The 25,551-nt window shown below is 44.7% G+C and overlaps 1 protein-coding gene across 2 annotated transcripts; it reads right to left on the reverse strand.

Annotated features, from left to right (window-relative positions):
* Window positions 1-18,930: 18,930 nt before the first annotated feature.
* Window positions 18,931-22,511, reverse strand: LOC136482855 (wall-associated receptor kinase 2-like). Of its 2 annotated transcripts, none has more exons than XM_066480032.1 (2): window positions 21,561-22,511; window positions 18,931-19,177 (listed from the first exon to the last, which is right to left on the reverse strand). In XM_066480032.1, exons 1-2 carry the CDS (start codon window positions 22,217-22,219, stop codon window positions 19,168-19,170), a joined length of 669 nt encoding a protein of 222 aa, XP_066336129.1. In that variant the 5' UTR covers window positions 22,220-22,511; the 3' UTR covers window positions 18,931-19,167. The 2 variants fall into 2 exon arrangements, with proteins under 2 accessions (XP_066336129.1, XP_066336128.1); XM_066480031.1 differs by lacking the exon at window positions 18,931-19,177 and adding an exon at window positions 20,421-20,783.
* Window positions 22,512-25,551: the final 3,040 nt, after the last annotated feature.

Genomic DNA, 25,551 nt, shown 5'->3' on the forward strand with positions numbered 1-25,551 from the left:
GACTTCTTCTCTGCCTCCCACCGCGCCAATGAGTTCTGAGCCTCGGGACTCACAACATTGTGTTGATGAGGTCGCCGCGGGGGCTTCAGAGCTACCTGGCGGGGTTGCGGACTTGGTCGCTCCGGAGGTAACTGTGGCCGTCACGCCAGGTTCTTCTGAGGGTTTGGCTCCAGCTTCCCTGGAGGTTGCTTTGGTCGTTCCTCCTTCGCTCCAGCCGGCCTCTCCTTCCCCCTCTCTTGTCTCCGGCGGCCCCTCCATTTCCGATGACGTGGTGCAACAGTTTGATGCCACTCATCGGTTATCGGAGCTGACCGCAGCCTGGGGGAGCTTGTCGACCCTCGCGACTTCTTTTGGTGAGAAGCTCCAGGTAGGTTTTACTATCGTTCCTCTTTTGTACGCTTGTTTTTTCTTCTATTCTTACGCTTTGTTTCTCTTTGCTTCTTTTCACCCGGTCTTTTTCTCGTGATCATTCTGGCTTCTTTTTCTCATCTGAAAATGAGAGGAAGTTGTCTTCAGAGGTGGACGCTTTGAAAGCCGATCTTGACCTTCTCCGGGCTGAGTTGGAGACGGAGCGTCAATTGCACCAAAAGGAGGAGAAAGCCCTTCGCGCCCGGGTAGTGGAGACGGAGAAACAGAGAGATGCTGCGGTGGAGTCTGCGAAGAATGAATGCAAAGGTGCCGCGGGTTCTGCCTGTTTCTTCTTGTATTTTGACTTCTTTTTCTGCTGACTTGTTCTTTGGTGTTCTGTCTAGCTCTCCGAGTTGAGAAGCAGAAGCTCTCGGAGAGTATTGATGAAATGAAGGCCCTTGTCCGTTCTAGTCATAATAGAGCTGAGGAGGTAAATACTCATGCTGAGGAAGAACTCGCCCTTGCTAGGCTGATTAGGCGTGGAGCTGACAGAGATCTTGTGCAGGCCCAAAAAACCATTGAAGGCTTGTCCAGGAAGCTGGCGACGGCTACCGAGAATTGGAATGCCTTGTGGAAATCTTTTCGTTCGGTGGCCGATGTCCTTCGGACTCCAGCGGATGACGGGCAATCTTGGGCGCAGTTCATTCCCCAGATTCCAACTCGTTTCCAAGAGTTCACGAAGAGGTGCGCCCAAGTATGTACCAAGAATGTGCTGGCCCAGGTCCGGGTCCTTGCTCCAGAAGCGCCTCTCTCCAAGATAGCAGAAGAAGCTGAAAGCCAAGAATATCTTGACGCTGTTGAAAGGATGGAGCCCGAGGTTGAAGATCTAGCCAGTAGGGTTGTAGATAGTCTAAATATTGATATTTCCCTTTCTGATGACAACGCCTGACTCGGCTGAGCGTCCTCTTGTAATATTACACTTCTTTTTAAATGAAGATTCTTTATCTTTGTCGATGTATTCTTTGCCTGGGTGCGGTTGAAGTTACTTGACTTGCTGAGTACCTTGTCTTGTTCCCGTCTCTGCTCTATAAGACAACTCTGTGCGTTATTCTGACGAGGCCCCTTGATTTGTCGAGTACTTTTCTTTTCTTCTTTCCTTTGTGATCTATCGAGTGCTTTGTCCGTGCTATGACTCGGCATCTGAGTGCTTTCTTGAGTGGCGCTTGTGCTTTCCTGAAAAAAATGCATCCGAGTGCTTTCTTGAGTGGCGCTTGTGCTTTCCTGAAGAAAAAGTGCACCCCTCTGGTTGTAGCCCCCGAGCCTCTTGCTTTTCGGAACGAAGTGCTGGAGGGTCTTTTGAAGTTGAAATTTCGGTCGACTCAGCCAATTTGCTTTTTGTTAGCTTTTAGCTACCCTCATTGGCGAGTTCAAGCATTTTTTCAGCTATTTTGCTCTTGGCCGGGATGCTCAGGCATGTTTTCAGCCATTTTGCTTTTTGTTTCGGGTGTTAGCTTTTAGCTACCCTCATCGGCGGGCTCAAGTGTTTTTTCAGCTATTTTGCTCTCGGCCAGAATGCTCAGGCATGTTTTCAGCCATTTTGCTATTTGTTTCGGGTGTTAGCTTTTAGCTACCCTCATCAGCGGGCTCAAGCGTTTTTTCAGCTATTTTGCTCTCGACCGGAATGCTCAGGCATGTTTTCAGCCATTTTGCTTTTTGTTTTGGGTGTTAGCTTTTAGCTACCCTCATCGGCGGGCTCAAGCATTTTTTCAGCTATTTTGCTCTCGGCCGGAATGCTCAGGCATGTTTTCAGCCATTTTGCTTTTTGTTTCGGGTGTTAGCTTTTAGCTACCCTCATCGGCGGGCTCAACCGTTTTTTCAGCTATTTTGCTCTCGGCCGGAATGCTCAGGCATGTTTTCAGCCATTTTGCTTTTTGTTTCGGGTGTTAGCTTTTAGCTACCCTCATCGGCGGGCTCAAGCGTTTTTTCAGCTATTTTGCTGTCGGCCGGAATGCTCAGGCATGTTTTCAGCCATTTTGCTTTTTGTTTCGTAAAAAACAACTCGTTGGAAGTCATGACAAGACATGCTGTGGATGAAAATCATCTTTTATTGATCATGAGTATAAACTAATACATATGTTGTTGAAGAGTATTGTCTTTCGTTGATTGTGAAAGTAGGTCCTTTGTGGCTTGCATATCTGTTTCTTCTTGAGTTGTTTTTACGCGTAGAATCTTCTTAGCTGGCTGATGTGCCATGTATTGCTGACTTCTTTTCCATCTTCGGTCATTAACTTGTATGTGCCTGGTCTGGTGACTTTTGTGACGATGAACGGGCCTTCCCATGGACTGAGTAGCTTATGTCGTCCATCAGTCTTTTGTATCCTTCTTAGTACTAAGTCTCCGACTTGTAGTGATCGAGGTTGGGTGCTCTTGTTGTAATGCCGTCTTAAACCTTGTAGGTATCTGGCTGATTGGAGGGTAGCGTTTATTCTGATTTCTTCTGAGCTGTCGAGTTCTAATCTTCTTGTGTGTTCCGCTTCTCCTTCATCGTATTGCTCTATTTTTGGGGATGTCCAGATCAAGTTGGTAGGTAGTACGGCCTCTGACCCATAAACTAGGAAGAAAGGTGAGTAGCCTGTTGCTCTGCTTATTTGAGTTCGTAGTCCCCATACTACTTTCGGTAATTCTTCAATCCATTTGGACCCATAGTCCACTAGTTCTTCGTATAATCTTGGCTTTAATCCAGCTAGTATGAGTCCATTAGCCCTTTCTACTTGTCCGTTGGCCTCTGGATGTGCAACAGACGCATAGTCTATACTGAAACCACAGTCTTGTGCCCAGCTCTTGAATTCTGTAGCTGTGAAGGGGGAGCCTAGATCTGTGATGATTCGATTGGGCATGCCGAAGTGGTGCGTAATGTCTTGGATGAACTCGACTGCTTTGGTTGCGCTGTATTTCGCTAGTGGTTTGTATTCGATCCACTTGGTGAACTTGTCGACCGCTACAAAGATGTACTCGAAGCCGCCTTTTGCTTTTTTCAGGGGTCCTACTTGATCTAGCCCCCAGCAGGAAAAAGGCCAAGCGGGTGGGATGCAGATAAGATTGTGAGCTGGTACATGGGCTTGTCTTGCAAACATTTGGCAACTTTTGCATTTTCTGACAAGCTCTTCTGCGTCTTTCAAAGCGGTTGGCCAGTAGAATCCAGTGCGAAATGCTTTGCCAACTAGTGTCCTTGAAGCGGCATGATTTCCACAGCAACCTGAGTGTATTTCGTCCAGGATCTCTTTACCTTCTTCAAATGAGACACATTTTAGGAGTACTCCTGATGATGCTGCTCTTCTGTAAAGTTTATCTCCTACTAGAACGTAGTTTTTGCTTCTGCGAGCAACTTGGGTGGATTGTACCTTATCTGCTGGTAATTTGTTTTCTTTGATATAGTCAATGAAAACTTGGGTCCATGAAGTGTTGATTATGAAGATCTGAACGCTTTTAGCCTGAATTTCATGTGTTGTTTCACCGGGTTGTTTGATAGAGGGAACTGATAGCTCTTCTATGAATACGCCGGGTGGAACCTTTGCTCTGTCTGATCCGAGCTTGGCAAGGACATCTGCTGCAATGTTGGAATCGCGTAGGACGTGTAAAATTTCTAATCCTTGGAAGTGTTTTTCAAGTTTCCGTATTTCAGCACAATAAGCACCCATGTTTTCTTTGGTGCAGTCCCAATCTTTGTTGACTTGGTTGATGACCACTGCTGAATCGCCGTATACGAGTAGTCTTTTTATTCCGAGGGTAATCGCGACTCGTAGCCCATGGATGAGGGCTTCATATTCTGCTTCGTTATTTGTAGCTTGCCATAATATCTGAAGGACGTACTTGAGTTGTTTTCCTTCTGGAGAAATGAGGAGAACGCCTGCACCGGCTCCGCCTAGTTTGAGTGATCCGTCAAAGTACATCTTCCAGTGGTCTAGGATTGTATCTGATAAGGGCTGTTGAATCTCTGTCCATTCGGCCATGAAATCGACGAGGGCTTGAGATTTGATTGCTTTCCGTGGGGTGAAATTGATGTCAAGAGCTCCAATTTCAACTGCCCATTTGGATATGCGCCCTGTGGCGTCTTTATTGTGTAGGATGTCTCCGAGTGGAAAATCTATCACTACGGTAATCTTGTGGCTTTCGAAATAGTGGCGAAGTTTCCGTGAGGTAATGAGTAGGGCGTAGAGTAGTTTTTGGACATGCGGTTACCGGGTTTTGGATTCTGACAGTACTTCGCTGATGTAGTATACTGGACGCTGCACTTTATACACGTGCCCTTGTTCTTCTCTTTCTATGACTATTGCTGTGCTGATTACGGTAGGAGTTGCCGCGATATATAGCATCATATCTTCATCCTTCTTCGGAGGTGTCAGGATAGGTGATGAAGTGAGGTATTCTTTAAGTTTTTTGAAAGCTTCGTCGGCCTCCGTTGTCTACTCGAACTTGTCTGTTTTCTTTAGTAGTTTAAAGAAGGGTAACCCTTTTTCGCCGAGTCTTGATATGAAACGGTTGAGGGCCGCCATGCATCCTGTTAGTTTCTGAACATCTTTGACACATCTAGGTGGGCCCATTTCTGTTATAGCTCGAATTTCCTTGGTGCTGGCTTCGATTCCGCGCTGACTGACCAAAAATCCGAGTAGTTGTCTTGAGGGAACTCCAAATACACATTTATTTGGGTTCAATTTCCATCTCCATTTCTTCAAGTTTTCGAAGGTTTGCTTTAAATCTTCAATTAGTGTGTCTGGGTTCTTTGTTTTTACCACTACATCGTCCACGTATGCCTCCACATTTTCACCGATTTGATTCCCGAGGCAAGTCTGGATAGCTCTTTGGTATGTGGCACCAGCGTTCTTTAGTCCAAACGACATGGTCTTGTAGCAGTAGGCACCAAACGGGGTGATGAAAGATGTCTTGCTCTTGTCTTCTTCTTTTAGTGCAATCTGGTGATATCCTGAATAGCAATCGAGAAAAGATAATAACGCAGATCCTGCTGTCGAGTCAACTATCTGGTCAATGCGTGGTAGCCCGAACGGATCTTTTGGGCAATGTTTGTTGAGATCTGTGTAATCGACGCACATACGCCACTCGTCCGTGTTTTTCTTCTGTACAAGAACCGGGTTTGCTAGCCAATCTGGATGTAGGATCTCCTTGATGAATCCAGCTGCCATTAGTTTTGTTATTTCCTTTTTAATTGCTGCCTTCTTGTCGGGTGAGAATCGTCGTAGCCGTTGTTTTACAGGTTTGGAGCTTTTGTTAACATCGATTCTATGCTCAGCCAACTCTCTTGGGACTCCTGGCATGTCGGCTGGCTTCCAAGCAAAGATATCTTTGTTGTCCCGAAGAAAGTTGGTGAGCGCGAGTTCCTATTTTGCCGAGAGGTGAGCACTGATAGTTGCTGTCTTGGAGGTATCACCTGTGCCTAAGTCGATTTGCTTGACGTCGGCTTCTTTTGGCGGTGCGATGATGCTGGGCTTTTTAGCTGGTATTTCTAATTCTTCTTGGCTTGTTTCTGCAGCGATTGCGGCTATTTCTTTTCTTCCATTGTCGGCTTGCGCTTTAGCTGTGATCTGGATCGCCTGAACGTCGCAGTCAAAAGCGCGCTTTAAATTGCTTTGAAGGGAAAGGATACCGTTGGGTCCTGGCATCTTAAGTAGTAAGTACGGATAATGTGGTATTGCCATGAATTTGGCTAGTGTTGGACGTCCGAGGATTGCATGATATGATGAATCGAAATCGGCGACTTCAAATTTGATAAATTCTGTTCGGTAGTTTGAAGGAGTTCCAAAGGTAACAGGTAAAGTAATTTGTCCGAGTGGCATGGCTGCTTTGCCGGGTACTATTCCGTAAAAAGGTGTGCTTGTTGGCGTAATCATCCTGGCGAGTTGTAGCCCCATTTTCCTTAGAGTTTCTGAAAAGATGATGTTAAGCCCAGCTCCTCCATCGATTAGTACTTTGGTGACGGTCATACCAGCAATAGTTGGATCCAAAACCAATGGATAATGGCCTGCGTTTCCCACGCTAGTCCATTGGTCTTCTCTGGTAAATTGGATAGGATATTGTGACCAATTAAGGTATCTTGGTGTAGCCGGTTCTACTGTCATAATGGTCCGTAGTGCTAGTTTTTCTTGATGTTTGCTTCTGCAATCCGGAGCCCCTGAGAAAATCACTGCTACCGTTCCCCTAGGTTTTTGGAATCCTTTGTCCTCATGGTTGTCTTCTTCTCTCTTCTGATTGTCCTCTTTAGTGTTTTCCTTACTATCTTTTCTTGTGTATCGATCATTGAAAGTGTAGCAATTTCCGATAGTGTGCCTCCCACTAGGGTGCAATGGGCAACGTATGTTTTCAATGTCATCATATCTTCTTGGTTTGGGAAATTTCTTTGATTTGTCGGCCATTGCTACAGTATTGTCTGGTCTACGTTTTCTTTCTTGATGTCTGCTATTTCGTTGATTTTGCCTATCCGGGTTGTCTTGGTTGTTTCTGTCCAGGAACCTCTCTCGTGTTTTTTCTTCTGTAGTAATCATCTTTTCTACTGTACGTCTGAATTCTTCATTGTTTCTCGGATTTTCTTTGCAGAAGTCTTGAAATTGCCATCTGGCCATGATTCCGTGAGAAAAAGCTTCAATTACTTCTCGTTCGGTTATGTCATGCACTTGGGCTCGTAGTCCTTTTAGTTCTGCATGAGTGATTGGGTGTGTAATGATTCCTGTGAAATTCTCACAAAAAGCTCTCTGCAAATCCTCCCAATTTCTGATAGATCCTGGATTTAGTTTATCGAACCATTGGAGGGGCATGGCCTCTAGTGCCATGGGGAAGAAGAGGGCTTTGATATCGTCGTCTCCTCCGGCTAGTTCAATCGATTGTGAATATATTATGAGCCATTGTTTTGGTTCGGTCTTGCCATCATACTTGGAGTGATTAGATGGTTTGAATTTGTGAGGTAATCGCACCAATGCGAGCCTGTTCGCGAAACAGGGGAACCTGTCGTGAGCCTTGGTTTCTTTGAATTCAGATTCGGCGCCTTCCTCTGGCCAACTGTCGTTCTGATGGGAACAATTTTGCGAGGTTGTCTGGGTAGGAACCCTGCTCCTAGTCTTCCTTAGTTGTTCAAATCGGTGACCTTGATTATGTTCCTTCCTACTTCCTCCGTCATGGCTTCCACCCGGCCCAAGTCTTTCGAAGGCAGATTTTCTTTGATTTTGATCTTCTTGCCGGTGGGTTGTTGATCTGGCGAGTAGTCTTGATCGAGCTTTCTCTTCATGTGTTCTCGGGATTGTCGATCGGAGCAAGTCCTGGAGCTGTTCATACTTCTCGCCAGGATGCGAAGTTGCTCCAAGTTCTTCTAATGCTTCTCGAATCTTATCGTAAGGCGTATTCACCGTGCGTCTCCCTTCGACTTCTCGTTGTGATTTTCTTCTGTTGTACTCATCCAATTCTGACTCGTATCTAGTCCAAGCTTCCCTGCGTTGCCTAGCACGGTGTTGGCGCCCTTGCTTCAACTTGTTTTTTCTTTCTCTAGCTTGTTTCTGACTATCCGTTTCTCCATCGTAGCCCTGGGCAAAGGGTGATATGTTGGATTCTGATTCATCTGATGATCTAACATCGGGTGCTTCCGGGGATTTAATGGTGACCGCGGTCCTCGGACCATGAACACTTCTCGCACATGAGTCGTTCTGTTATTGGCGTTAGTTTTCATACTGTCGGAGTCGCTGATAACTTTAGTGGATGCCTCGGTGTCGCAGATCGAGTCTCCTTCTTGGTAAGGTAAAATATCTGTTGTTGTCGTGCCGACTAGTTGGGTTCCGCTACCTTCAGGAACGGAATCCGGCCAGTGGATGATACAGTCCCGCGATGTTATCGTTAGCACGAGGCCCTCCTGAGCTCCTGTCAGTGGTATCCCAAATCTTGGATTGAAAAATCTTTCGACCCGTCCTTGATAGGGTCTTGCCATGTTGTCGAGCCCAAATGGAGAAGAACTCGGCTTCTTGAGAGAATTCTGGGGGTAATCCGAGTTGTTTTGGGTTGTGTTCCAGAATCTTGCCAAGAAAGAACTCGGTTTCTAGAAAACACTCTGATAAAACTTCGCTTTGGAGCTTGAATTCGAATCGGATACGAGTGGTCGTGAAATCCGATTTGATTCGGATACTATGAGCTGCGCGAATCTTCTGGTGAGCTGATCCGTTGTAGTCGTTGGAATAGGAACTTCTTTTAGATGATCTAAATCTTCGAGGAGATGGCTTTGAAGCTTGCCGTTGTTGTCTGCCTCGTAGATCCATGAGCCGAAGATGAAAGTTGATCCCGTCGGGAAAATCATGTTGTCGAGGTCCATCGAGCTCTCGGAAGCAAAGTCGCCGAAAGCCCCTACCTGGCGCGCCAGCTGTCGATGTTTCACCACCGATAGCCTGCCACGGGGGTACCCGGGGCAGTATGTTCGGGCTTCGGCGTATGCTGAACTCGATGGTTAACGCAAGAGACAGTCGATTTGTCCTGGTTCAGGCCCTCGATCGTAGATCGAGTAATAACCTCACGTCCAGTCGGCGTTAGCCTTTGCGTTGGATTGATTATAATGTGTTGTGTTGTACCATTGTTCTCCTCTCAGGAGCCCTGCCCTCCTTTATATAGTCAGGAGGCCAGAGTCCTAGTCGGTTTATAATGAGATTTCCTAGTAGGATTACCTAATAGTTCTACTACTATGATTATATGGGAAGAATCCTAGTTGGACTAGATCTTTTTTCTACCCTGCGGGGTATCCTGTGGGTCCCGCATCGACAATGCCCCAACCACTGTATACTTTTTCGTGGTGAAACATTCAAGTCACTGGAAAAATGTCCCCGGTGTGGGGCCAGCCGGTACAGGAACAATGAAAAAGAGGAATAAGAAGGGTACAAAAAAGGTGATACAAGAATCTTAGCCCCTAGAGGACACTCTATTAGGCAACGATGCAAAGTAGAGAAGAATTCTTGCCTTGGTAATGTGGTACCTACCAGTGACCGACCGCTTGAGACATATCTTCCTAAACCCTAAAGAAGCCGCACTCATGACATGGTGGGATGATGAGCGCAAGGTGGATGATGATAAGATTGCACACCCAGCTGATTGTAGTCATTGGCAAAGGTTTGATGAGAAGCACAAAGAATTCAGCGATGACCCAAGAAATGTATGGTTTGGCTTGAGCACCGATGGAATGAATCCCTTCAATGAGAGGATGAGCGACCACAACACATGGCCAGTGATTTTGACCATGTACAACATCCCAACATGGTTGTGTCAGAAGAGAAAGTACCTTCTCCTCATTATTCTTATTTCTGGCCCTAAACAACCAGGCATTGATATAGACGTGTTCCTCGAGCCTTTGATGCAAGAAATGGAGAGGCTATGGAGGCATAGGGAGCAGATGTACGATGCGTTCTGAAAGGAGGACTTCATATGTAGAGCAATAATATTTGTTACTACCAATGATTACCCCGCGTTGTTTGCTTTGTCTGGACAGATCAAAGGGAAGACAGGATGCTTGGTTTGCTTGGATGGTACTACATGGGTGTACCTGGATGCATCTAAGAAGATAGTTTACCTAAGGAACCGATGCTTCTTAAAGACAAGTCACAAGTACCACAGCAAATTGTTCTTTAGATTTTATGACAACGCCCCGGAGATTGAACCCCCTCTAGAGAGACATCATAATGGAGAACACGTGTACAGAATGGTGAAAAACATATGCATCGTCTATGGAAAGAAGAGTCCAGATGGGACGAACAGAGATAGAAGCACACCTCCTGTCGAAGGCGTACCTTTCAAGAAACAATCGATCTTCTTTTAGTATCTGCCTTATTGGCCAGACTGGGAGGTCCCCCATGCCATTGATGCTATGCACGTGCAGAAGAATGTCTTTGAGAGTCTCATTACTACCTTGATGGACATAGGCAAGTCAAAGGATGGTCTGAAAGCATGGAAAGACATGGTGCAGCTAAACGTGATGCCACAGCTTCACCCGGTACCTGAGGCTAATGGAAAATACACTCTACCCACGGTGTGCTTCAACCTAACACCAGACGAGAAGAGAGCTATATGCACTTTCCTGAGGGGGTCAAAGTCCTGACTGGGTTTTCAGCAAATGTGAAGAAGCTAGTGTCGATGAAGGACTTGTCAATAACACACTGCAAGGCTCACGATTGCCATGTGATGCTGACAGTGTTTATACCTATTGCAATCAGGGCTATAAAGCCAGAGTTCTTGAAAATGGCCATTACCTGCATGTGCTACTTCTTTTCGAAGATCTCATAGAAGACGATTGGCAAGGAAGAGCTGAGTGACCTACATGCATTTGTGGTGGAGACACAAAACCAACTGGAGATGTGTTTACCTCCTGCTTCTTTTGATGTAATGCCACATCTCATGATTCACATGGTTCATCAAATACAGGCACTAGGCCCTTGCTACTTGCATGAAATGTGGTCCTACGAGTGGTTCATGTTGGTTCTAAGTCGATACATGCATAATCGAGCATACCCAGAGGGCTCCATTATAGAGGGTTACAGTACTGAAGAAGTCGTCGAGTGCTGTCAAGAGTACCTAAAAGTACAAAAAGGAATTGGTGAACCCGATTCTTGTCACAAGGGTAGGCTGGCTGGGAAGGGCACCTGTGGTAGAAAAGTGTTCATCGACCATGATTACAAAGAGGTGAGTCGGGCGCATTACATTGTCTTGTAGAGTACACAACTGATGCAACCGTACATTGATGAACACTTGGCTATCATTATGGCAGAGAGAAATGGCCGTTCGGATGATTGGGTCATGAAACAACACAAGCAACGACTAACTACATGGTTGAAGGACAAAAACATACTGCCTGGAGAAACCATAGACTCTATTACCATCAGTAGGTTGGCATCTTGGAATACTTATGACATCAATGGATATACGTACTATACCCACGCAAAGGATAGTAAATATGTGAACCAAAATAGCGGCGTTTGAATAGAGGCTCTCGATGGATTAGAGCAAAAGATCCAATACTTTGGCATCATTGAAGAGATATGGGAACTTGACTATGGAAGGGATATAACAGTGGCCCTATTTCGATGTCGCTGGATCAAACAACACCAACTGAACGAGATCAGATTCAGAGTCCTGGACCTCAAGAATCTAGGCTACCAAGATGACCCTTGGGTGCTCGCTTCACGTGTCGCACAAGTTTTCTATATGTCTGACCCACAGAGTAACCTCCCTCGAAGAAGAAGACAAAGCACGTGGTTGCCTCTGGGAAACAACACATTATTGGAGTTGATGGCATGGACGATGTTGAAGCTTACAATAACTATGATGAGATGCCGCTATTCACAGTCTTTCCTAAGAAGATCAGTGTTGTGGAAAAGAACCTCCCCAAAGACATAATGCCATGGGAACAAAAAGGTGTCAAAGGGAAAGTCATTACAGCGGGCTAGCTAGTTGTTGAATGTGGAGTGTTTGTGTAAGTGTGTGTTTGTAAGACTTCATTAATGCATGTGTGTGAGACTATATATTTATGTACGTGTGTAAGACTACATATTTTTGTATGTGTGTGAGACTACATTTTATGCATATGTGTGAGACTACCCTTTGCAATATCCAGATGACTCTATTTGAACATCCACTCTATTACTACAAAATTTCATTTGTCAAAGTTTGAGCACTTCAAATTTTCAAATTTAAAAAAATGACAAGTTTGAACGAGATTTTCAACTATTAAATGATTTCAGCTAAAAAAGTGATGAATACCAAAGTTGTATAACTCATCAAGATCTATAACTTTTATTTTGATCAATTCTTCATCTAACAAAGTGATAGTAAACATTGTTCACAAATCAACATGTTTCTTGTATAGTTCATGAAACTATGAGTCATATGTAAATTTATGAACAATGTTTACTAATACTTTATCACATGAAGAAGTGACAAAAATAAAAGTTGTAGATAGTGAGGAGTTCAACAACTTTTATGTTCACGACTTTTATTGTTGAAATCATTTAAGGTTTCAAAATCTTGTTTAAAGTTGCCATTTAGTGAAATTCAAAATTTCAACTGTTCAAATTTGGTCAAATGAAAATATGATCAAAACAAAAGTTGTACATATTGATGAGTTCTACAACTTTTGTATTCATGAGTTTTTCATCTGAAATCATTTACTCTTTCAAAATATTGTTTCACGTTGAAATTGTTTGAATTTCAAAATTTGAATCGTTCAAACAAAGTCACATGACAAGATGACCAAAATAAAAGTTGTAAATGTTGATGAGTTATACAACTTTTATGTTTACAACATTTTCATTTTATTTCATATCATGTCATAAAATTATAGTCGAAGTTTTAAAATTCAAATTTTTATTTTTTGTTTTTTTTTTGTTTTCTATATTGTTTTGACTACAATTGTTTATATATATATATTTCTTTATATATAGAATAATACAAAATATTATATTTTTGCATGTACACAATTGTTTTTATAGTACTTTTATTTTGGTCACAATTGTTTTATATATACACAATTGTTTTTATAATACAGAATTAATTATTTAAAAAATAAAAAATATTTGTAGGGGCGGTTGGATCAGGAACCGCCCCTAGAAATGCATTTTTAGGGGCAGGTTGGATCAGGAACCGCCCCTACAAATGCATTTGTAGGGACGGCTAGATCAGGAACCGCACCTACAAATCTCCCCGAATATAAAAGAAAGGGCGCACCAACGCTGCCTCTTCTCCTCCGACACCGCGCGCCTGCTGTTGTTGGTCTTCTCCTCCAATGCCGTCAGGGTTTCCACTGACACCGCCTCCCAGACCCGCACCCCCTCCCCGCACCCGCGCGCCTGCTCCTCCCCACACCCAGGCCCCCTCCCGCCTGCTCCTCCCCACCCTAGGGTTTCCGCACGCGCCTGCTCCTCCCCACACCCGCGCACCTCCCTAGGGTTTCCACCGGCGGCCGGCCTCCGTGCACCCGCGCCCCCTCCCTGCACCCGCCCCCCCTCCCGCCTGCTCCTCCCCGCGTAGGGTTTCCACACATGCCTGCTCCTCCCTGCACCTACGTGTCTCCCTAGGGTTTCCACCGATGGGCGGCCTCCATGCACCTCGACCGGTCCCCGCACCCGCGCCCCCTCCCGCCTGCTCCTCCCCGCCCTAGGGTTTCCACACGCACCTGCTCCTCCCTGCACCCACGCGCCTCCCTAGGGTTTCCACTAGCGGGTGGCCTCCACGCGCCTTGACCGGCGGGCGGCCTCCGCGCACCTCCACCTGTGGCCGGCGGTGACTTGGCACTGGTAGTGGTGGTGCTGTGGTGTTGTGCTGCTGGTTCTGACCGGCGGTGTGTCATTGCTATACTACTTTGTTCTAGTGCTGTCAACTGTGGCCTAGTTCCTGGGCTCCCTGCTGCGTGGTGTACCTCTGCTTCTCGGGTTGGTGCAATCTATGTGCTGTGAGTTACCCGTTGCCCCTCTCGGTTTTTAGTTTATATATTTACATTTGTGCAATCTTCTAGTACTGTGTTACTTGGGTGTGATTGCAATTGCGTGGGCGGATTAAATTGCTCGATGATACAATGCGGTGTAGTGAGACAACATGATAGTGAAGGGTAGTGTTGATTATTTTCATCATTGTCTTATTACCTGCCTAGTATTTTTATCTCTACTGTTGAACTGATTACTTGCTGATCAGTTAGTTAAACCTGTGAGCATATAACCTGTGTTACTTTTAATATTTGTGTACTGTTCTAAAACTTCAGTAACCTGGTACTCGATTATATTGTTGTCTTTCTAGGCATTTAATCTTTGATCTAAAAAACCTATAATTTGCTAAGGAGGACTGTCACATTCGTCTAGGATCTGAGATCACCAACAAGCGTTGGAAGGCTGCCTCATGCAGCAACCCTCTGATTTGAGAGCAAATATAAATAAACAAATATGTTGGTTATCAAATAATATATGGAAATTGGGAGGAAACTTTGTACTTCTACTAGTGAACTTGAGCTAGCACCTATGTTTCTCTATCAGTGGTCGTGAAGCTTTACTGGCACCTGTTTTTTAGCTGTGCACTTCCTGACTTTATTGGACAAGATTAACTGGAAGCATGTGATGTTTTACAATTGGCACACGTTGAATGTTTTCAGTCCTGAGACTAAAAAAACTACTAGATGCAAACTCCAGATACCCGTTCACATATATTTGGACTAGGTTTACTTATTGATTGTTCCCACTAAATGTTTTATTGGTTATATACTGCTGGTGTGTAGTGGCTGCTGCTGTTGCTCCTACTACTACTACTACTACTAGCACTACTCCTACTCCTCCTCCTACTCCTCTTGCAACTCCTACTACTCCTCCTCTTACTACTCCTACTACTACTACTCTTACTACTACTCCTCCTACTCCTCCTCTTACTACTCCTACTACTCCTCTTACTACTCCTATGACTCCTCCCTGTACTTGCTACTCCTACTGCTGCTCTTCTTTTAGTGATGCTCCTACTACTACTCCTAAGTGGTTGCTGCTCTTACACTACTACTACCGCTCTACTGCTACAATTACTCTACTCAACTACTTTCTACTTACTACTCCTAAGTGGCTACTTCTAGATACTAACTGTTGGCTGTTGTTGCTTTTTTTTGCCAAATCTCCCAGGACTCGCCTAGGACTTGTTGTCATGTCTTTTGCCATTAGCTGCTGCACTATGTTTGCTAAGCAGCTGTTGGTTTTTTTGCCAAATCTCCCCTCTCCTCTCCTCTCCTTTGTTTTGCCGATGATGAAATTGTCCAAGTCCGTACATTATATGGAATATGAGCTAATGATCAAGAACTTGTGATGAACTTGGCATCATTAGCAGCCGCCCCTACATTACCTTCTCCTCTCTTCTCTGTTATGATGCCTTGATGCTCCAAGTTCAAGATCAGATGATGATTGACATGTTTCTGAGGCCTCTACCACTGCTACTACTCTTTTTTATATATTGTTGTTTAATAGGACTACTTTGGTTTATAGCCCTTTTTATTTCTTATACCTTCTCGCGTACCTAAAGCACACTTTCTTGCATCTATTAGAACAAAGCGCGAAATAATGTCATGGACACCAGACAGTGCAACCCGATGCCCCAAGCATGATGAGCACCCAACCAATGAGGAGCAAGCACTAGAGGACCAGCTAACTCAGGAGTAGTTTGATAATGAGTTAGAAAAGGATCTAGAAGTGATGCTTACTCAGGAGCAGTGTGACGAGGAGGAAGGGGGAGCAGAAGGAAGAGCAGGAGAGGCTGCTGAAGTCAAAGAAGAAGAGGATGATGATGATGATGACTCAGAAGAGGGATATGAAAGTCCTGGGGATCCTTTCCCACGTGAAGCCAGAAGGAGGCCAACAGAGGATGATTTGGACAAGGATTTTGACCCTAACAAGGAGGCAGGGAAAAAGCCTTAGCTTGTAAATTTTGCTAAAGCTTTGGCTATGTTACCTCTGCTAACACTTTGACCTATTGTATATACAAGTCCCTCCTGAAACTCAGAAAAGATGACGTCGATGTCCGCGACATCTTTCTAGACAAGATGGAGTAGAGGAAAGGAGAACAGAGGCAACAGCCACAGAGACGGATCACGATGCCTCTGCTCCATAAACTCAAGACACAACCACGACTACCAAGCCTAAGAGGAAATGAGGGGATAGAATAGGAAATCTATATCCAGATAAGGCGTGCTATGTGATAACCGAGGTCGGGCCAGCAGGGCAGATCCTTGAGCTGAAGGAATTAAGAGGATAATTCCGCAATGCGATCAGGGCCCTAGTAAGAGATAAATTGAACCCAACAATCCCTAACTAGAAAGAGGTACCAGAGAACACAAAGAATGCACTATGGGATAGGTAGCTGAAGCTCAATTTTAGATTTCTGGAGGGTAAGCATGAATTGGTAAAAAAATGCTATCGGGATGATGGGAGAGTCATTACGATGTTGGAGGTCGGAGCTCAACACGAAGTATATCCAAAAGGGGTTAACTCCCTTCAACGAGTTTGGCAAAATAACTCCTAGTCAATGGGAGGAGCTCGTGGCTCAGAAGACTTCACATGAGGCATTAGAACTCTGTGCCCGTAACACCGAGCTGGCGAAGAGGAACAAACACCACCATCATCTAGGCCCTGGTGGCTACTATGCCAAGGAAGAACAGTTTAGGAAGATGGATGAAGAGGCCGCAACTGTTGGGAATATTGATGTGATGAATTTGAAGGTACGCTCAAGGAACTGGATATATGCGAGGAGTACAGAATCATCCGGCAGTAATCTTTAGTTGGATAAGCTGGAGACCCAAGAGGCGGTATCAAGGATACTAAAATATGCTGAAGACAAGGAGAAGGGCTCATTCAATCCTTCTAGAGAGAGGGAGGTGCTTAGCCTTAGCTTGGGAAACAAGGAGCACACAGGCCGCACTAGGGGGCTAGGGAAAAGGACAACCTAGAAGCAAGGATTCGAAGAGGACAGGCACATGTACAAGAAACATGGCCGAGGCCGGGAGACTAGTCTTGAGCTACAAGTGAAGGCTCTAGATGTGAAGGCGCTGGAGGAGCAAGGACTATCTATGGAGCCACGGATATTAGTGACGCCGCTGGGAGAACTGGCATTAGTTGGCAGCCCTCCAAAAGTTCCTAGCAGCCAAGGTTCCACTGCAGCCACAACCCTAGTCGATCGCATACGGGAACCAACTAGTTGCACCTTGGTGTTTCTCAGCGGCTGGTAGAACACTGTGATGGAGGTGGCAACAAGTGTGGCACATCCTCCCGGTGGCTTACACCACAATAATAAGATACCGCCAGACTACACTAGGGTCAACGTGCATACAGTGAAGCCCGAGTTCATGCAGTGGAGGATAGACTACGCAACTCCCGAGGGGCTGGTGTTACTCGGAGACATTATGGGGTAGTTCATCCTCTGGCACAAACAGGACATTATATTGACTGCTTCTTCGCCGCCTCCCCCTCTCCCAAATTTGGAGCGAGTTGTTGAGGTTGGGGAGATATTTTCACCGTCTCGTGACCCCCACATTCCTGAGATGCCACATTCTTCCCCGCCTTTTAGCGAGCATGTGCCTGATGAGATGGTGCAACCTTCTCTAGCTCGTATCGAGCAAGTGCATGATGAGATGCCATAGTCTTCTCAACAAGCACAACCGATACATGAACAACGAGTGCCTCCTGAAGAAGGTTATGCACAAGAAGATGAGGACATGCTAGAATGGGAACTCCAAAAGAAGATTCCAATCAACATAAGGCCAGTTTATGTTCCGATCAAAGATGTCTCGTCGGTGTCCAAGTGGTATTCCCATGACCAGTTCAAGCCTGAGAACCAAGTTAAAAAAGTCCCATCACGGCGTTCTGAGGAGGCCGTCACTAGCAAACTCCACCAAATTGCAAAGTAGTATCCAAATGTTGATGCCATCGAATGGTCAAAGTTTCGCCCAAAAACATATGAAAGAGGCAAGCCCTTCCTACCAAACCGGGACATCCAGCGCCTACCACTTGGAATGAGAAGGTTCCATGATTGGTACTTGCATGTTCTCCCAACAAGCATAGATAACATACAAGCATGCTTCCCCACCGGCACATTTGGAAGCCCAGCCGGGAAAATTGTCTTTGACTTCAATGACATGCACACATGCTTTCACCTGGGAGAAATGGAGATGAATCTAATTCGCACATGGTGCCTGTAAGTCCTTGTCCTCCCGATATGATATGAATATAATCTTTGAATTTTGTTGTAACTAACCCACGCCATGATTTGTAGAATGCAAGTGCACATTGTCAAACAAATGCCAAGTGTGAAAGCCAGATATGTAGACCCTCAAGCTATAGCCCAAACAAATTTTAATTACCCTAAATGGTGGACACTAGATGCCAAAGAGCTAGCTGCTACAAAGACTCTTCGGGAGAAAGAGCGCATCCGTACGGTGAAACTAAGGGAAGAGTGCCTTAAGGTTGCGGCATACATTGCCATGGCTTTCAAAAATCTCCAACAACACTCTACTATATGGCTACCATACAACTTCGAGTAAGTTCAACTCTATACTTAAAGCTTTGTTCAATATATTTTATTCGATGCAAAAGAACTTATCTAGTTCTATGATTAAATCCTTGCATTAACCACTAGATTTGTATAGCCGTTGATGTCGGGAGCAGCATGCATGGGTCTTTGATTCATTAGATAGGGACACAGTGACATACAAAGGCTTCATATTGATTCTCAAGACGTATACATATCGACAATCCTCATTAGCTTATATGTTTGTATACATACTTGTAACGTTCACTTTTGGATACTAAAAAGTTATATTTGCTAAAATAATTCGAACAGGGCATTTAGGTTCTATGTCACTATTCATCATGGAAGGCATGATCCAGTAAGGAAGGAAAAGCTGACTATAAAAACACTATGTGCGGTAAGTGTAACTTACTTCTTCAGTACTCCGTTACATGGCTGTCAAAAGCATTACTTAACATTTTCATATGCAAAACACACAGTGCCCCAAGCAGAGGCCTGAGAGTGTACATTGTGGATACTATATATGTTCTATGATGATTAACACCGGTGCCTACAGGGGACACCCCTTAAGGGTAAATTTGAACATCTTCACCCGTAGTATAAAAACTTTGTACATGGTATCAAATACTAAACCGAAACTTGTTCTCTTGTAGGGGAGAGAAGAGAAAGGAATGAAAATAGACCCATACAAGGATGACCAACTCTTAGAGCTCGTCGGCGACCTTTGCAACTTCATATTGGACCAGATTGTACACGTCAGAGGCGCCTACCATGACCGAGAGTCTGGGTTAGATACAAATCCTCAGTACCATCACCTTCGTGAGGCTGAAAGGCTAGCTCTAGGACGTTGATAAGAATATGTATGGAATTTGTATATTTAATGATGGGTTGTATATATTCTTATGAATTGGACTTGTAATTATAGTTTATAGAATACTCTTGTGCTTGTAGTCACAGTCGCAGGGCGTTCGGCAATGCAAACATGGTTTGGAACATTGGTCGCAGGGCGTTTGGCAACGCAAACGTGGTTCGGAACGTTGGTCATGGGGCGCTCGGCAACACGAACGTGGTTCGGAACGTTTGTCGCGGGACGTTCGGCAACGCGATTTTGAATTATAAATTTGAATTTTTTTGGCGGGAAAACGTACTGTAGGGGCGGTTCTAGATTGAACCGCCCCTACAAATACCTGTTTGTAGGGGCGGCTAGTGTTTCTAGCTGCCCCTACAAATTGATTTGTAGGGGCGGTTGGTAATACGAGCCGCCCCTACAAATTGATTTGTAGGGGCGGCTGGAAACACCGCGGTAGGGGCGGCTGGCCAAACCGCCCCTTCAAATGGTTACGAGCCGCCCCTAAAAATCGATTCTGTAGTAGTCATCTAATGCCTTACCTAGAATCTCCGAGATAACATCGATACATTTCCCGAAACCCTCCAATGGATCAGAGCTGTTGCCCTGCTTCACGGAGAGCTGCCGGTTCTGCGGGAATGGGATACAGCGCACCCTGGGATCTAGGCACAGGCCACAGCAGAGCGTACTCGCTTGCTCCGTAGCCTCGTCGAGCACGACGAGGAACCCTGAGCCCGGTCCTTCAGGCGGTGGCTCTGCCGTGGCCTTGGGGTCGGCCAGATACCTTGACAGAGGCCGTGTTACGTACATTTCTTCTCCTCTAGCTGCTCTTGATCTGGATGGCTTTGTCGTCTCAGAGATGGGATGTCCTTGGAGTCTTGGTAGGCCATATATAGTGGGCTGCAAGTAGGATGAGCAAATGCCAACTCGATCGGCAACTTGCTGGTGCACACATGAATGCCAGTTACGTCCCTACCTTGCATGTGATCTAAGACCACCGGGGAGACCACCGAGGAGATGTATGTACCATATAAAACGCATGAAAGCAACGACCCTTCTTGTATCTAGTAACCTCGGAACATGGAACGAAAGTAGCAACACTTCTATACAAATATAAAGCAAAGGCTATAATCATAATCAGATGTACCAATCACTAGTTAAACAACACAAATTCCAAGGGAATCAAGGAATCCGAAACAAAAACAACTCAAAACTACACAGATCCATTTGTGCCTTACCGCTCACCCTGGTCAGCACAAATCCTGTGCTTCACTGCTTGCGGCGACCGGTGCCCGAGCAGCGGCAATGCTCCTGCCTGCGCGCTGCGCGCTGCGCCCTGCGCCCGACCAGCGCCCAGATCCCACCGCCTCGCCGCTGCTCCCCTTCTCCGTTTGCCGGCGTGGGCGTCGTCTCCGGCGTTTGGGGGGATTTTTTTGGCTCACGGGACCTCTTCCTTTCTATTTAGCCTGGGGCTGAGTCAGCTTGGCCCATATCCACCGTGGCGCCAACAAAGCCAAAATCACAGCTGAAACCAGGACTGGGGGTCATGTGCATGGTTTGGATAGATGAGGGAGGTCGTTTCTCTGGTTTTCGAGATCAGGGAGGCAAAGCTGACTATCGCAAAAGATGAGGGAGGTAAAGTGGACTTTTTCCTTATGTACTCAGCACTAACTGATTCTCACTAATCAATGTATCGAGTATTCCCTACTTCATTCTCTCTCATTATTATTGTAGGTTTGCAGACTAACAGTGATCTAGTAAAGGCCTGTTTATCAGCAGTCCAATCCCCTCAATCCACATGGGTTGGGGGGATCGAGGTGTAAATTTATGGGATGATTGGTTTGTGGAATAAGGCAGTCCATCATCATCTCACTCTTTAGTTTTTTGTTTGGCTTATGGAATAAAATGAGTTAATCCATCGTTACCTCAATCATCACAAACTACTAAATTTATGGAACAGACTTATAATGCATCACCCCATCTAAGATGAATTGATTCCCCATCCCAAAAACTCTAATAGTTAATAATTTTCCACCTCAATCCCTCTCAAACCATGCAGAATGGAGTAGATTGAAGTGTAGCCAAACAGGCCCTCAAGTGAGGACGGTGGGATGAGGATGGTTGGAGATTTGGAGGTGTCTCTTCAGGTTCACCATCCGTGTCACATGAGAACGATGCGTCGATCGTATTGTGCTTTCTCATTGGGTTGCAGTATAGAGGAGACACTGGCTAGAACGAACGAGGACAATCTTTTGAACAATGCGCAGGCTCTCAAGAATGAAGGAGAAGGACGTGTACGTACCATCCTTTCTCGTCCACCATGGCGTAGCTGCATGGGCTGTACTTCCAGGCACGGTTGGTGCTGACTTGCCATTGAACTTCGATCTTGTTCAGGTTGCTCGGGGTCAGAATCTGGCAGCATCCGAGCCCTGTGCAGCCATTGCTGTTGCCGGCAAACTCAGCTTCATCGAGGCTAGTGCACGTCGTTACACAGCCGCTGAAGTAGCTGTCGTCTTCCTTGCCACGGAGCAACGCCAGGGTGTGGAACCCGATGCCTGTGAACTCGTTCCGGCCCGGCGTGACCAGGAACGGGGTACCGGTGAAGTTGAACCACCAGGAGTACTCGTCAGACACGTTTGTGGACGAGTTGAAGCAGATGCGCGAGACGCCGGTGAAGACACGCATCTCGCCTCTCTCCACAGTAATATTGATCACCTCAATATTGCTATAGTACGGTCTCGGAGGGCTAAAGCTATGGTTGCAGGAGAGGGTGAAGGATTCATCCCATAAACAGGCTTCACTGAAGCCGAATGGGTAGGGAATGGTTACATCGCCGCACATGGTATTGCTATGGCAATCCGGTGTTGGTGTTTGAGCCGTTTCGGAGATGGCCGGTGCCGGCACCAGGGAGAGTACTAGGACAGGAGAAAGAAGCAGCCACAGAACATCCACTTGTGGCATGGCTACATCCGTGGTATTGGATCTACTTCACGCTTGGCTCCAGCATATGGGACATCCATCACAGCTAGCTGTAGCCACACGTCAACTGACATTATTCTCCTCCCAGGTTTCATACATAACTTGGGTCTCGTTTTCCTCTGGGTGTAGTGGTGTTTTGGGCTAATTTTTGAAGTGTTACTACTATCGAGCAGTATATATGTTGAAAATCTAAAGTTCATCAAGCATGTGAACTTTCCTCAATTTCAAGAGCCGTTGCCATTCCTGACATTGGCTTCTCCAACATGACCATGGATTTTGTTTGAAGGCCTACCCAGATAATAAAAGATAAAGGTGTTATCCAGATTGTGGTGGTCTGGTGGATACATTTACAAACAATGTAAGTTTTTATTGAACATCATTTCTAGTCCCGTTCATTGTCATGATGTTGCTCAAGCTTTCATCAGTAATATCTTGATGCTTCATGGTCATCCTTCTTGCATTATTACTGATTGAGATGGAAAAGTCAGTGGCGAACTATGTCAAGATACAGTTAAAGCTCTGAATGTTCAGCTGAGAAGAAGCAAAGATGAGCAGTCCAAACATTTAAGTAAATGTTTGTAAAACTACTAGAGGTGCATGTGTTTTAAAGATTCTATGGAATATTCCATTCCTAGTTACCACTTGTTCAATAATCGCTACAGCTCATATGACACTCCTCTGAAAATAACACCCTTGAAAGCTTTGTATTGGCATCCATCTGTTTATACTTCTGCATAATGATATATTAGGGCCCGGAAATGTTTCTAATTTAGTCACTGTAACTGTTAAATAAAACAATACATTTAGAAGAAGTTCAAATGGAACTCCAAAAAGACTGGACAGAGTAGCCCAAAAGATGCTATTACCTTACTCCACTGCAATTCATCTGGTTTTTCATGTTAGCTGACCTCACAAAGCATTTGGCAGGAGATTTTCTGATGGAATTTCAGTTTCGATGGATGTTCATGTTTTGAGATTTATAGCACCAAGAAGTATCATTATTGAATTAGTAGTAGACAACGTGGCCAACCACAACTCCTATATGTATGCGATGACTTTCTCAATCTCAAGATTTGCGACTCATCGCTCTCTGGGAGGTGCTCATATGTGTTGGGTCTGTGTGTGCTCGTTCCTGTAACAATACGCCAAAAATGATAATGAGTGCCACACTAGCATTGCCAGTTGCTTCAGAACCAACAGTGATATGTGTGGCTTTAACAAGTAGTGATAGGCTGTCTATCACTATCCGTTGAACCAACGAATTGACAGTGATAGGTCAGGTTGTGGCATGAACCACTAGTGATATCTATTTTGAATAAAAAATTTATATCTTTTTCATATAAGATCGGGTTAAGATAAACTTTAAATCAAAATTGTTGAGTTTAAAGACGTTTCAAACCTTGTAGTTGACAACTTTTTAATTTGAGAAGGTTCATAAGTCCCAATATAAGTTCTCAGATCAGATTTGACATGATTAACAATGTTGAATGGAGACAAAGTCAACATCAAAATTCTAGTACTCCACTAGATCTACAGCTTTGTAGTTAATAACCTTTTCATTTGAGATTGTTTTTAGTGTCCAATATACAATATAAGATTCGAACATGTAGTTACAAGAATAGCATCAACTATATGTATACATTTTTCGTGTTGCTCAGCTGGTATGTGCGCTCCGAAACAAAATTGTAGAGGTCTTGAGCTCAAATCCTGAGAAACACGTATTATCTTCTGCGTAGTGTAGGTGAGTGTTTTGTCTATGTGCTTATATGTATATACTACGGAAAAAAGAAGAGGATAATTTTATATAATGGCAAAGAAGTTCGGGCTGGCTTCAATCCTACTACAAAGAGAACTAGAAAAATATTACTACAGATATGTAGCCAAAATACCACCTACTCCGATCCACGCCCATGTGTCTAGCTAAAAACACATGTAAGCAATAGTTTCTAATTATTGTCCAATTCATCTAATGAATCGCTGTTCAGGAATGGGCATTATCGGCAAGGTCAATAACTTCAAGGTGTGGCACGCATAAATCATAAGCTTCTTGTTTCCAGAAATTTGTTGCAATAGTGCCATGATTTGCAGCCAATATATATATCCTCCTAACTAAAAGCTGCAAAAAAAATTTGTGAGCATTTAAAAAAAAAATCATTCCGAGTATTCTACTTCAACAAAAGACTGATGGACTCTACCCGCATTGGTCGAATCCCAAATGATGGACTCCATAGCTTGCCAAAGAAATGTCGATATCAAATCCTACGTGCCACATTAATTTGCTTTGAACCCCTCAAAAAAAATTTAATTTGCTTTGAAATTTGAGCCCACGGCTTTAATTGCATGGTACAGGCCTCTTGCTTTGCGGATTGTTTGTCGCCGTCGCTGTTTTGGAACCCCAGCTCTAGTAGATACTTTGTTGCCTATCACCTTGTAGATCTTTGCCGCCAAGGTTGCTCTTATCCTCTCGGACAGATGCTTGGCCGTTGTTGTAGCCGGTTCACCTTGTGGATACTTTGCCGCCGTCGCTGTCCTATGTCCCCTCTCAGGTAGATACTTTGCTGCCAATTGTGTACCGTCCTCTCTCTTTGCAGATACTCTCAGGCAGATGCTTTGCCGCCAATGTTGCTAGTTCTTTGTCTTCTCTTGGTGGATGCTTTGTCATCATGGCTTGGTCCGCTCTCTAGGGAGCCTTTGCATTCATGTTTCTTCTCGTAGGTTTTTGACTAGTAGTGTTTGGGGTTGTGGTTTCTCCCTCGATGCTGTTCATTCTTTCTTTTTTCACTTTGGTCGGCTTTCCTGCCCCCTTTAGTTTCTTTTCTATTTCATCCTTACGTGTGGCAATGTGTGGTTCGCGAAAAAGGAGATAATTGCGAGATAGACACATGTAAAAGATTGAATTTCCGCCCACGAGATGTGGCCTGTGCGATGTTACGGGTGTAGTGTATCTTTTGTTTAAGCTAGCAGCCCCTGGACTGCCTAGTGCTGTAGTTCTTCAGATCTGTGGGTTCGTCAGATGGACACTCGAAATGATGTTGATAGAACTGGACCAGATCTTGTTCAGCGAGACTCTCTCCTTTAAATCCAAGGAATTGGCTCGTGCTCATCACAGAGTCAGTTTTAGAGGTAACTTGGATCACTAAAATTCTATCAAATAGATACCTCTGATCGTGAGTAAGTTGAATAGGGATCCTAATCCAAATCCAAATAGAAAACAATAAAATTAGAAATTAGATGGATCTTATCTAATCTTATTTCTTATCTAAATATTAAACCTCGAAGAGGTTTTTGACTTTTTTCACCGAGTTATAATTTTA

This window comes from Miscanthus floridulus, chromosome 9, assembly GCF_019320115.1.
Source record: "Miscanthus floridulus cultivar M001 chromosome 9, ASM1932011v1, whole genome shotgun sequence".
In the NCBI taxonomy this organism is placed as follows: Eukaryota; Viridiplantae; Streptophyta; class Magnoliopsida; order Poales; family Poaceae; genus Miscanthus; species Miscanthus floridulus.

Bases quoted from the DNA above. Each gene is read 5' to 3' on its own strand.
- LOC136482855 (XM_066480031.1), bottom strand. From the start codon at position 22,219: ATGCCACAAGTGGATGTTCTGTGGCTGCTTCTTTCTCCTGTCCTAGTA. The intron at 20,784-21,560 runs GTACGTACACGT...TCCTGGTTTCAG, and splicing joins ATGGTGGACGAGAAAGGATG to CTGTGATTTTGGCTTTGTTG.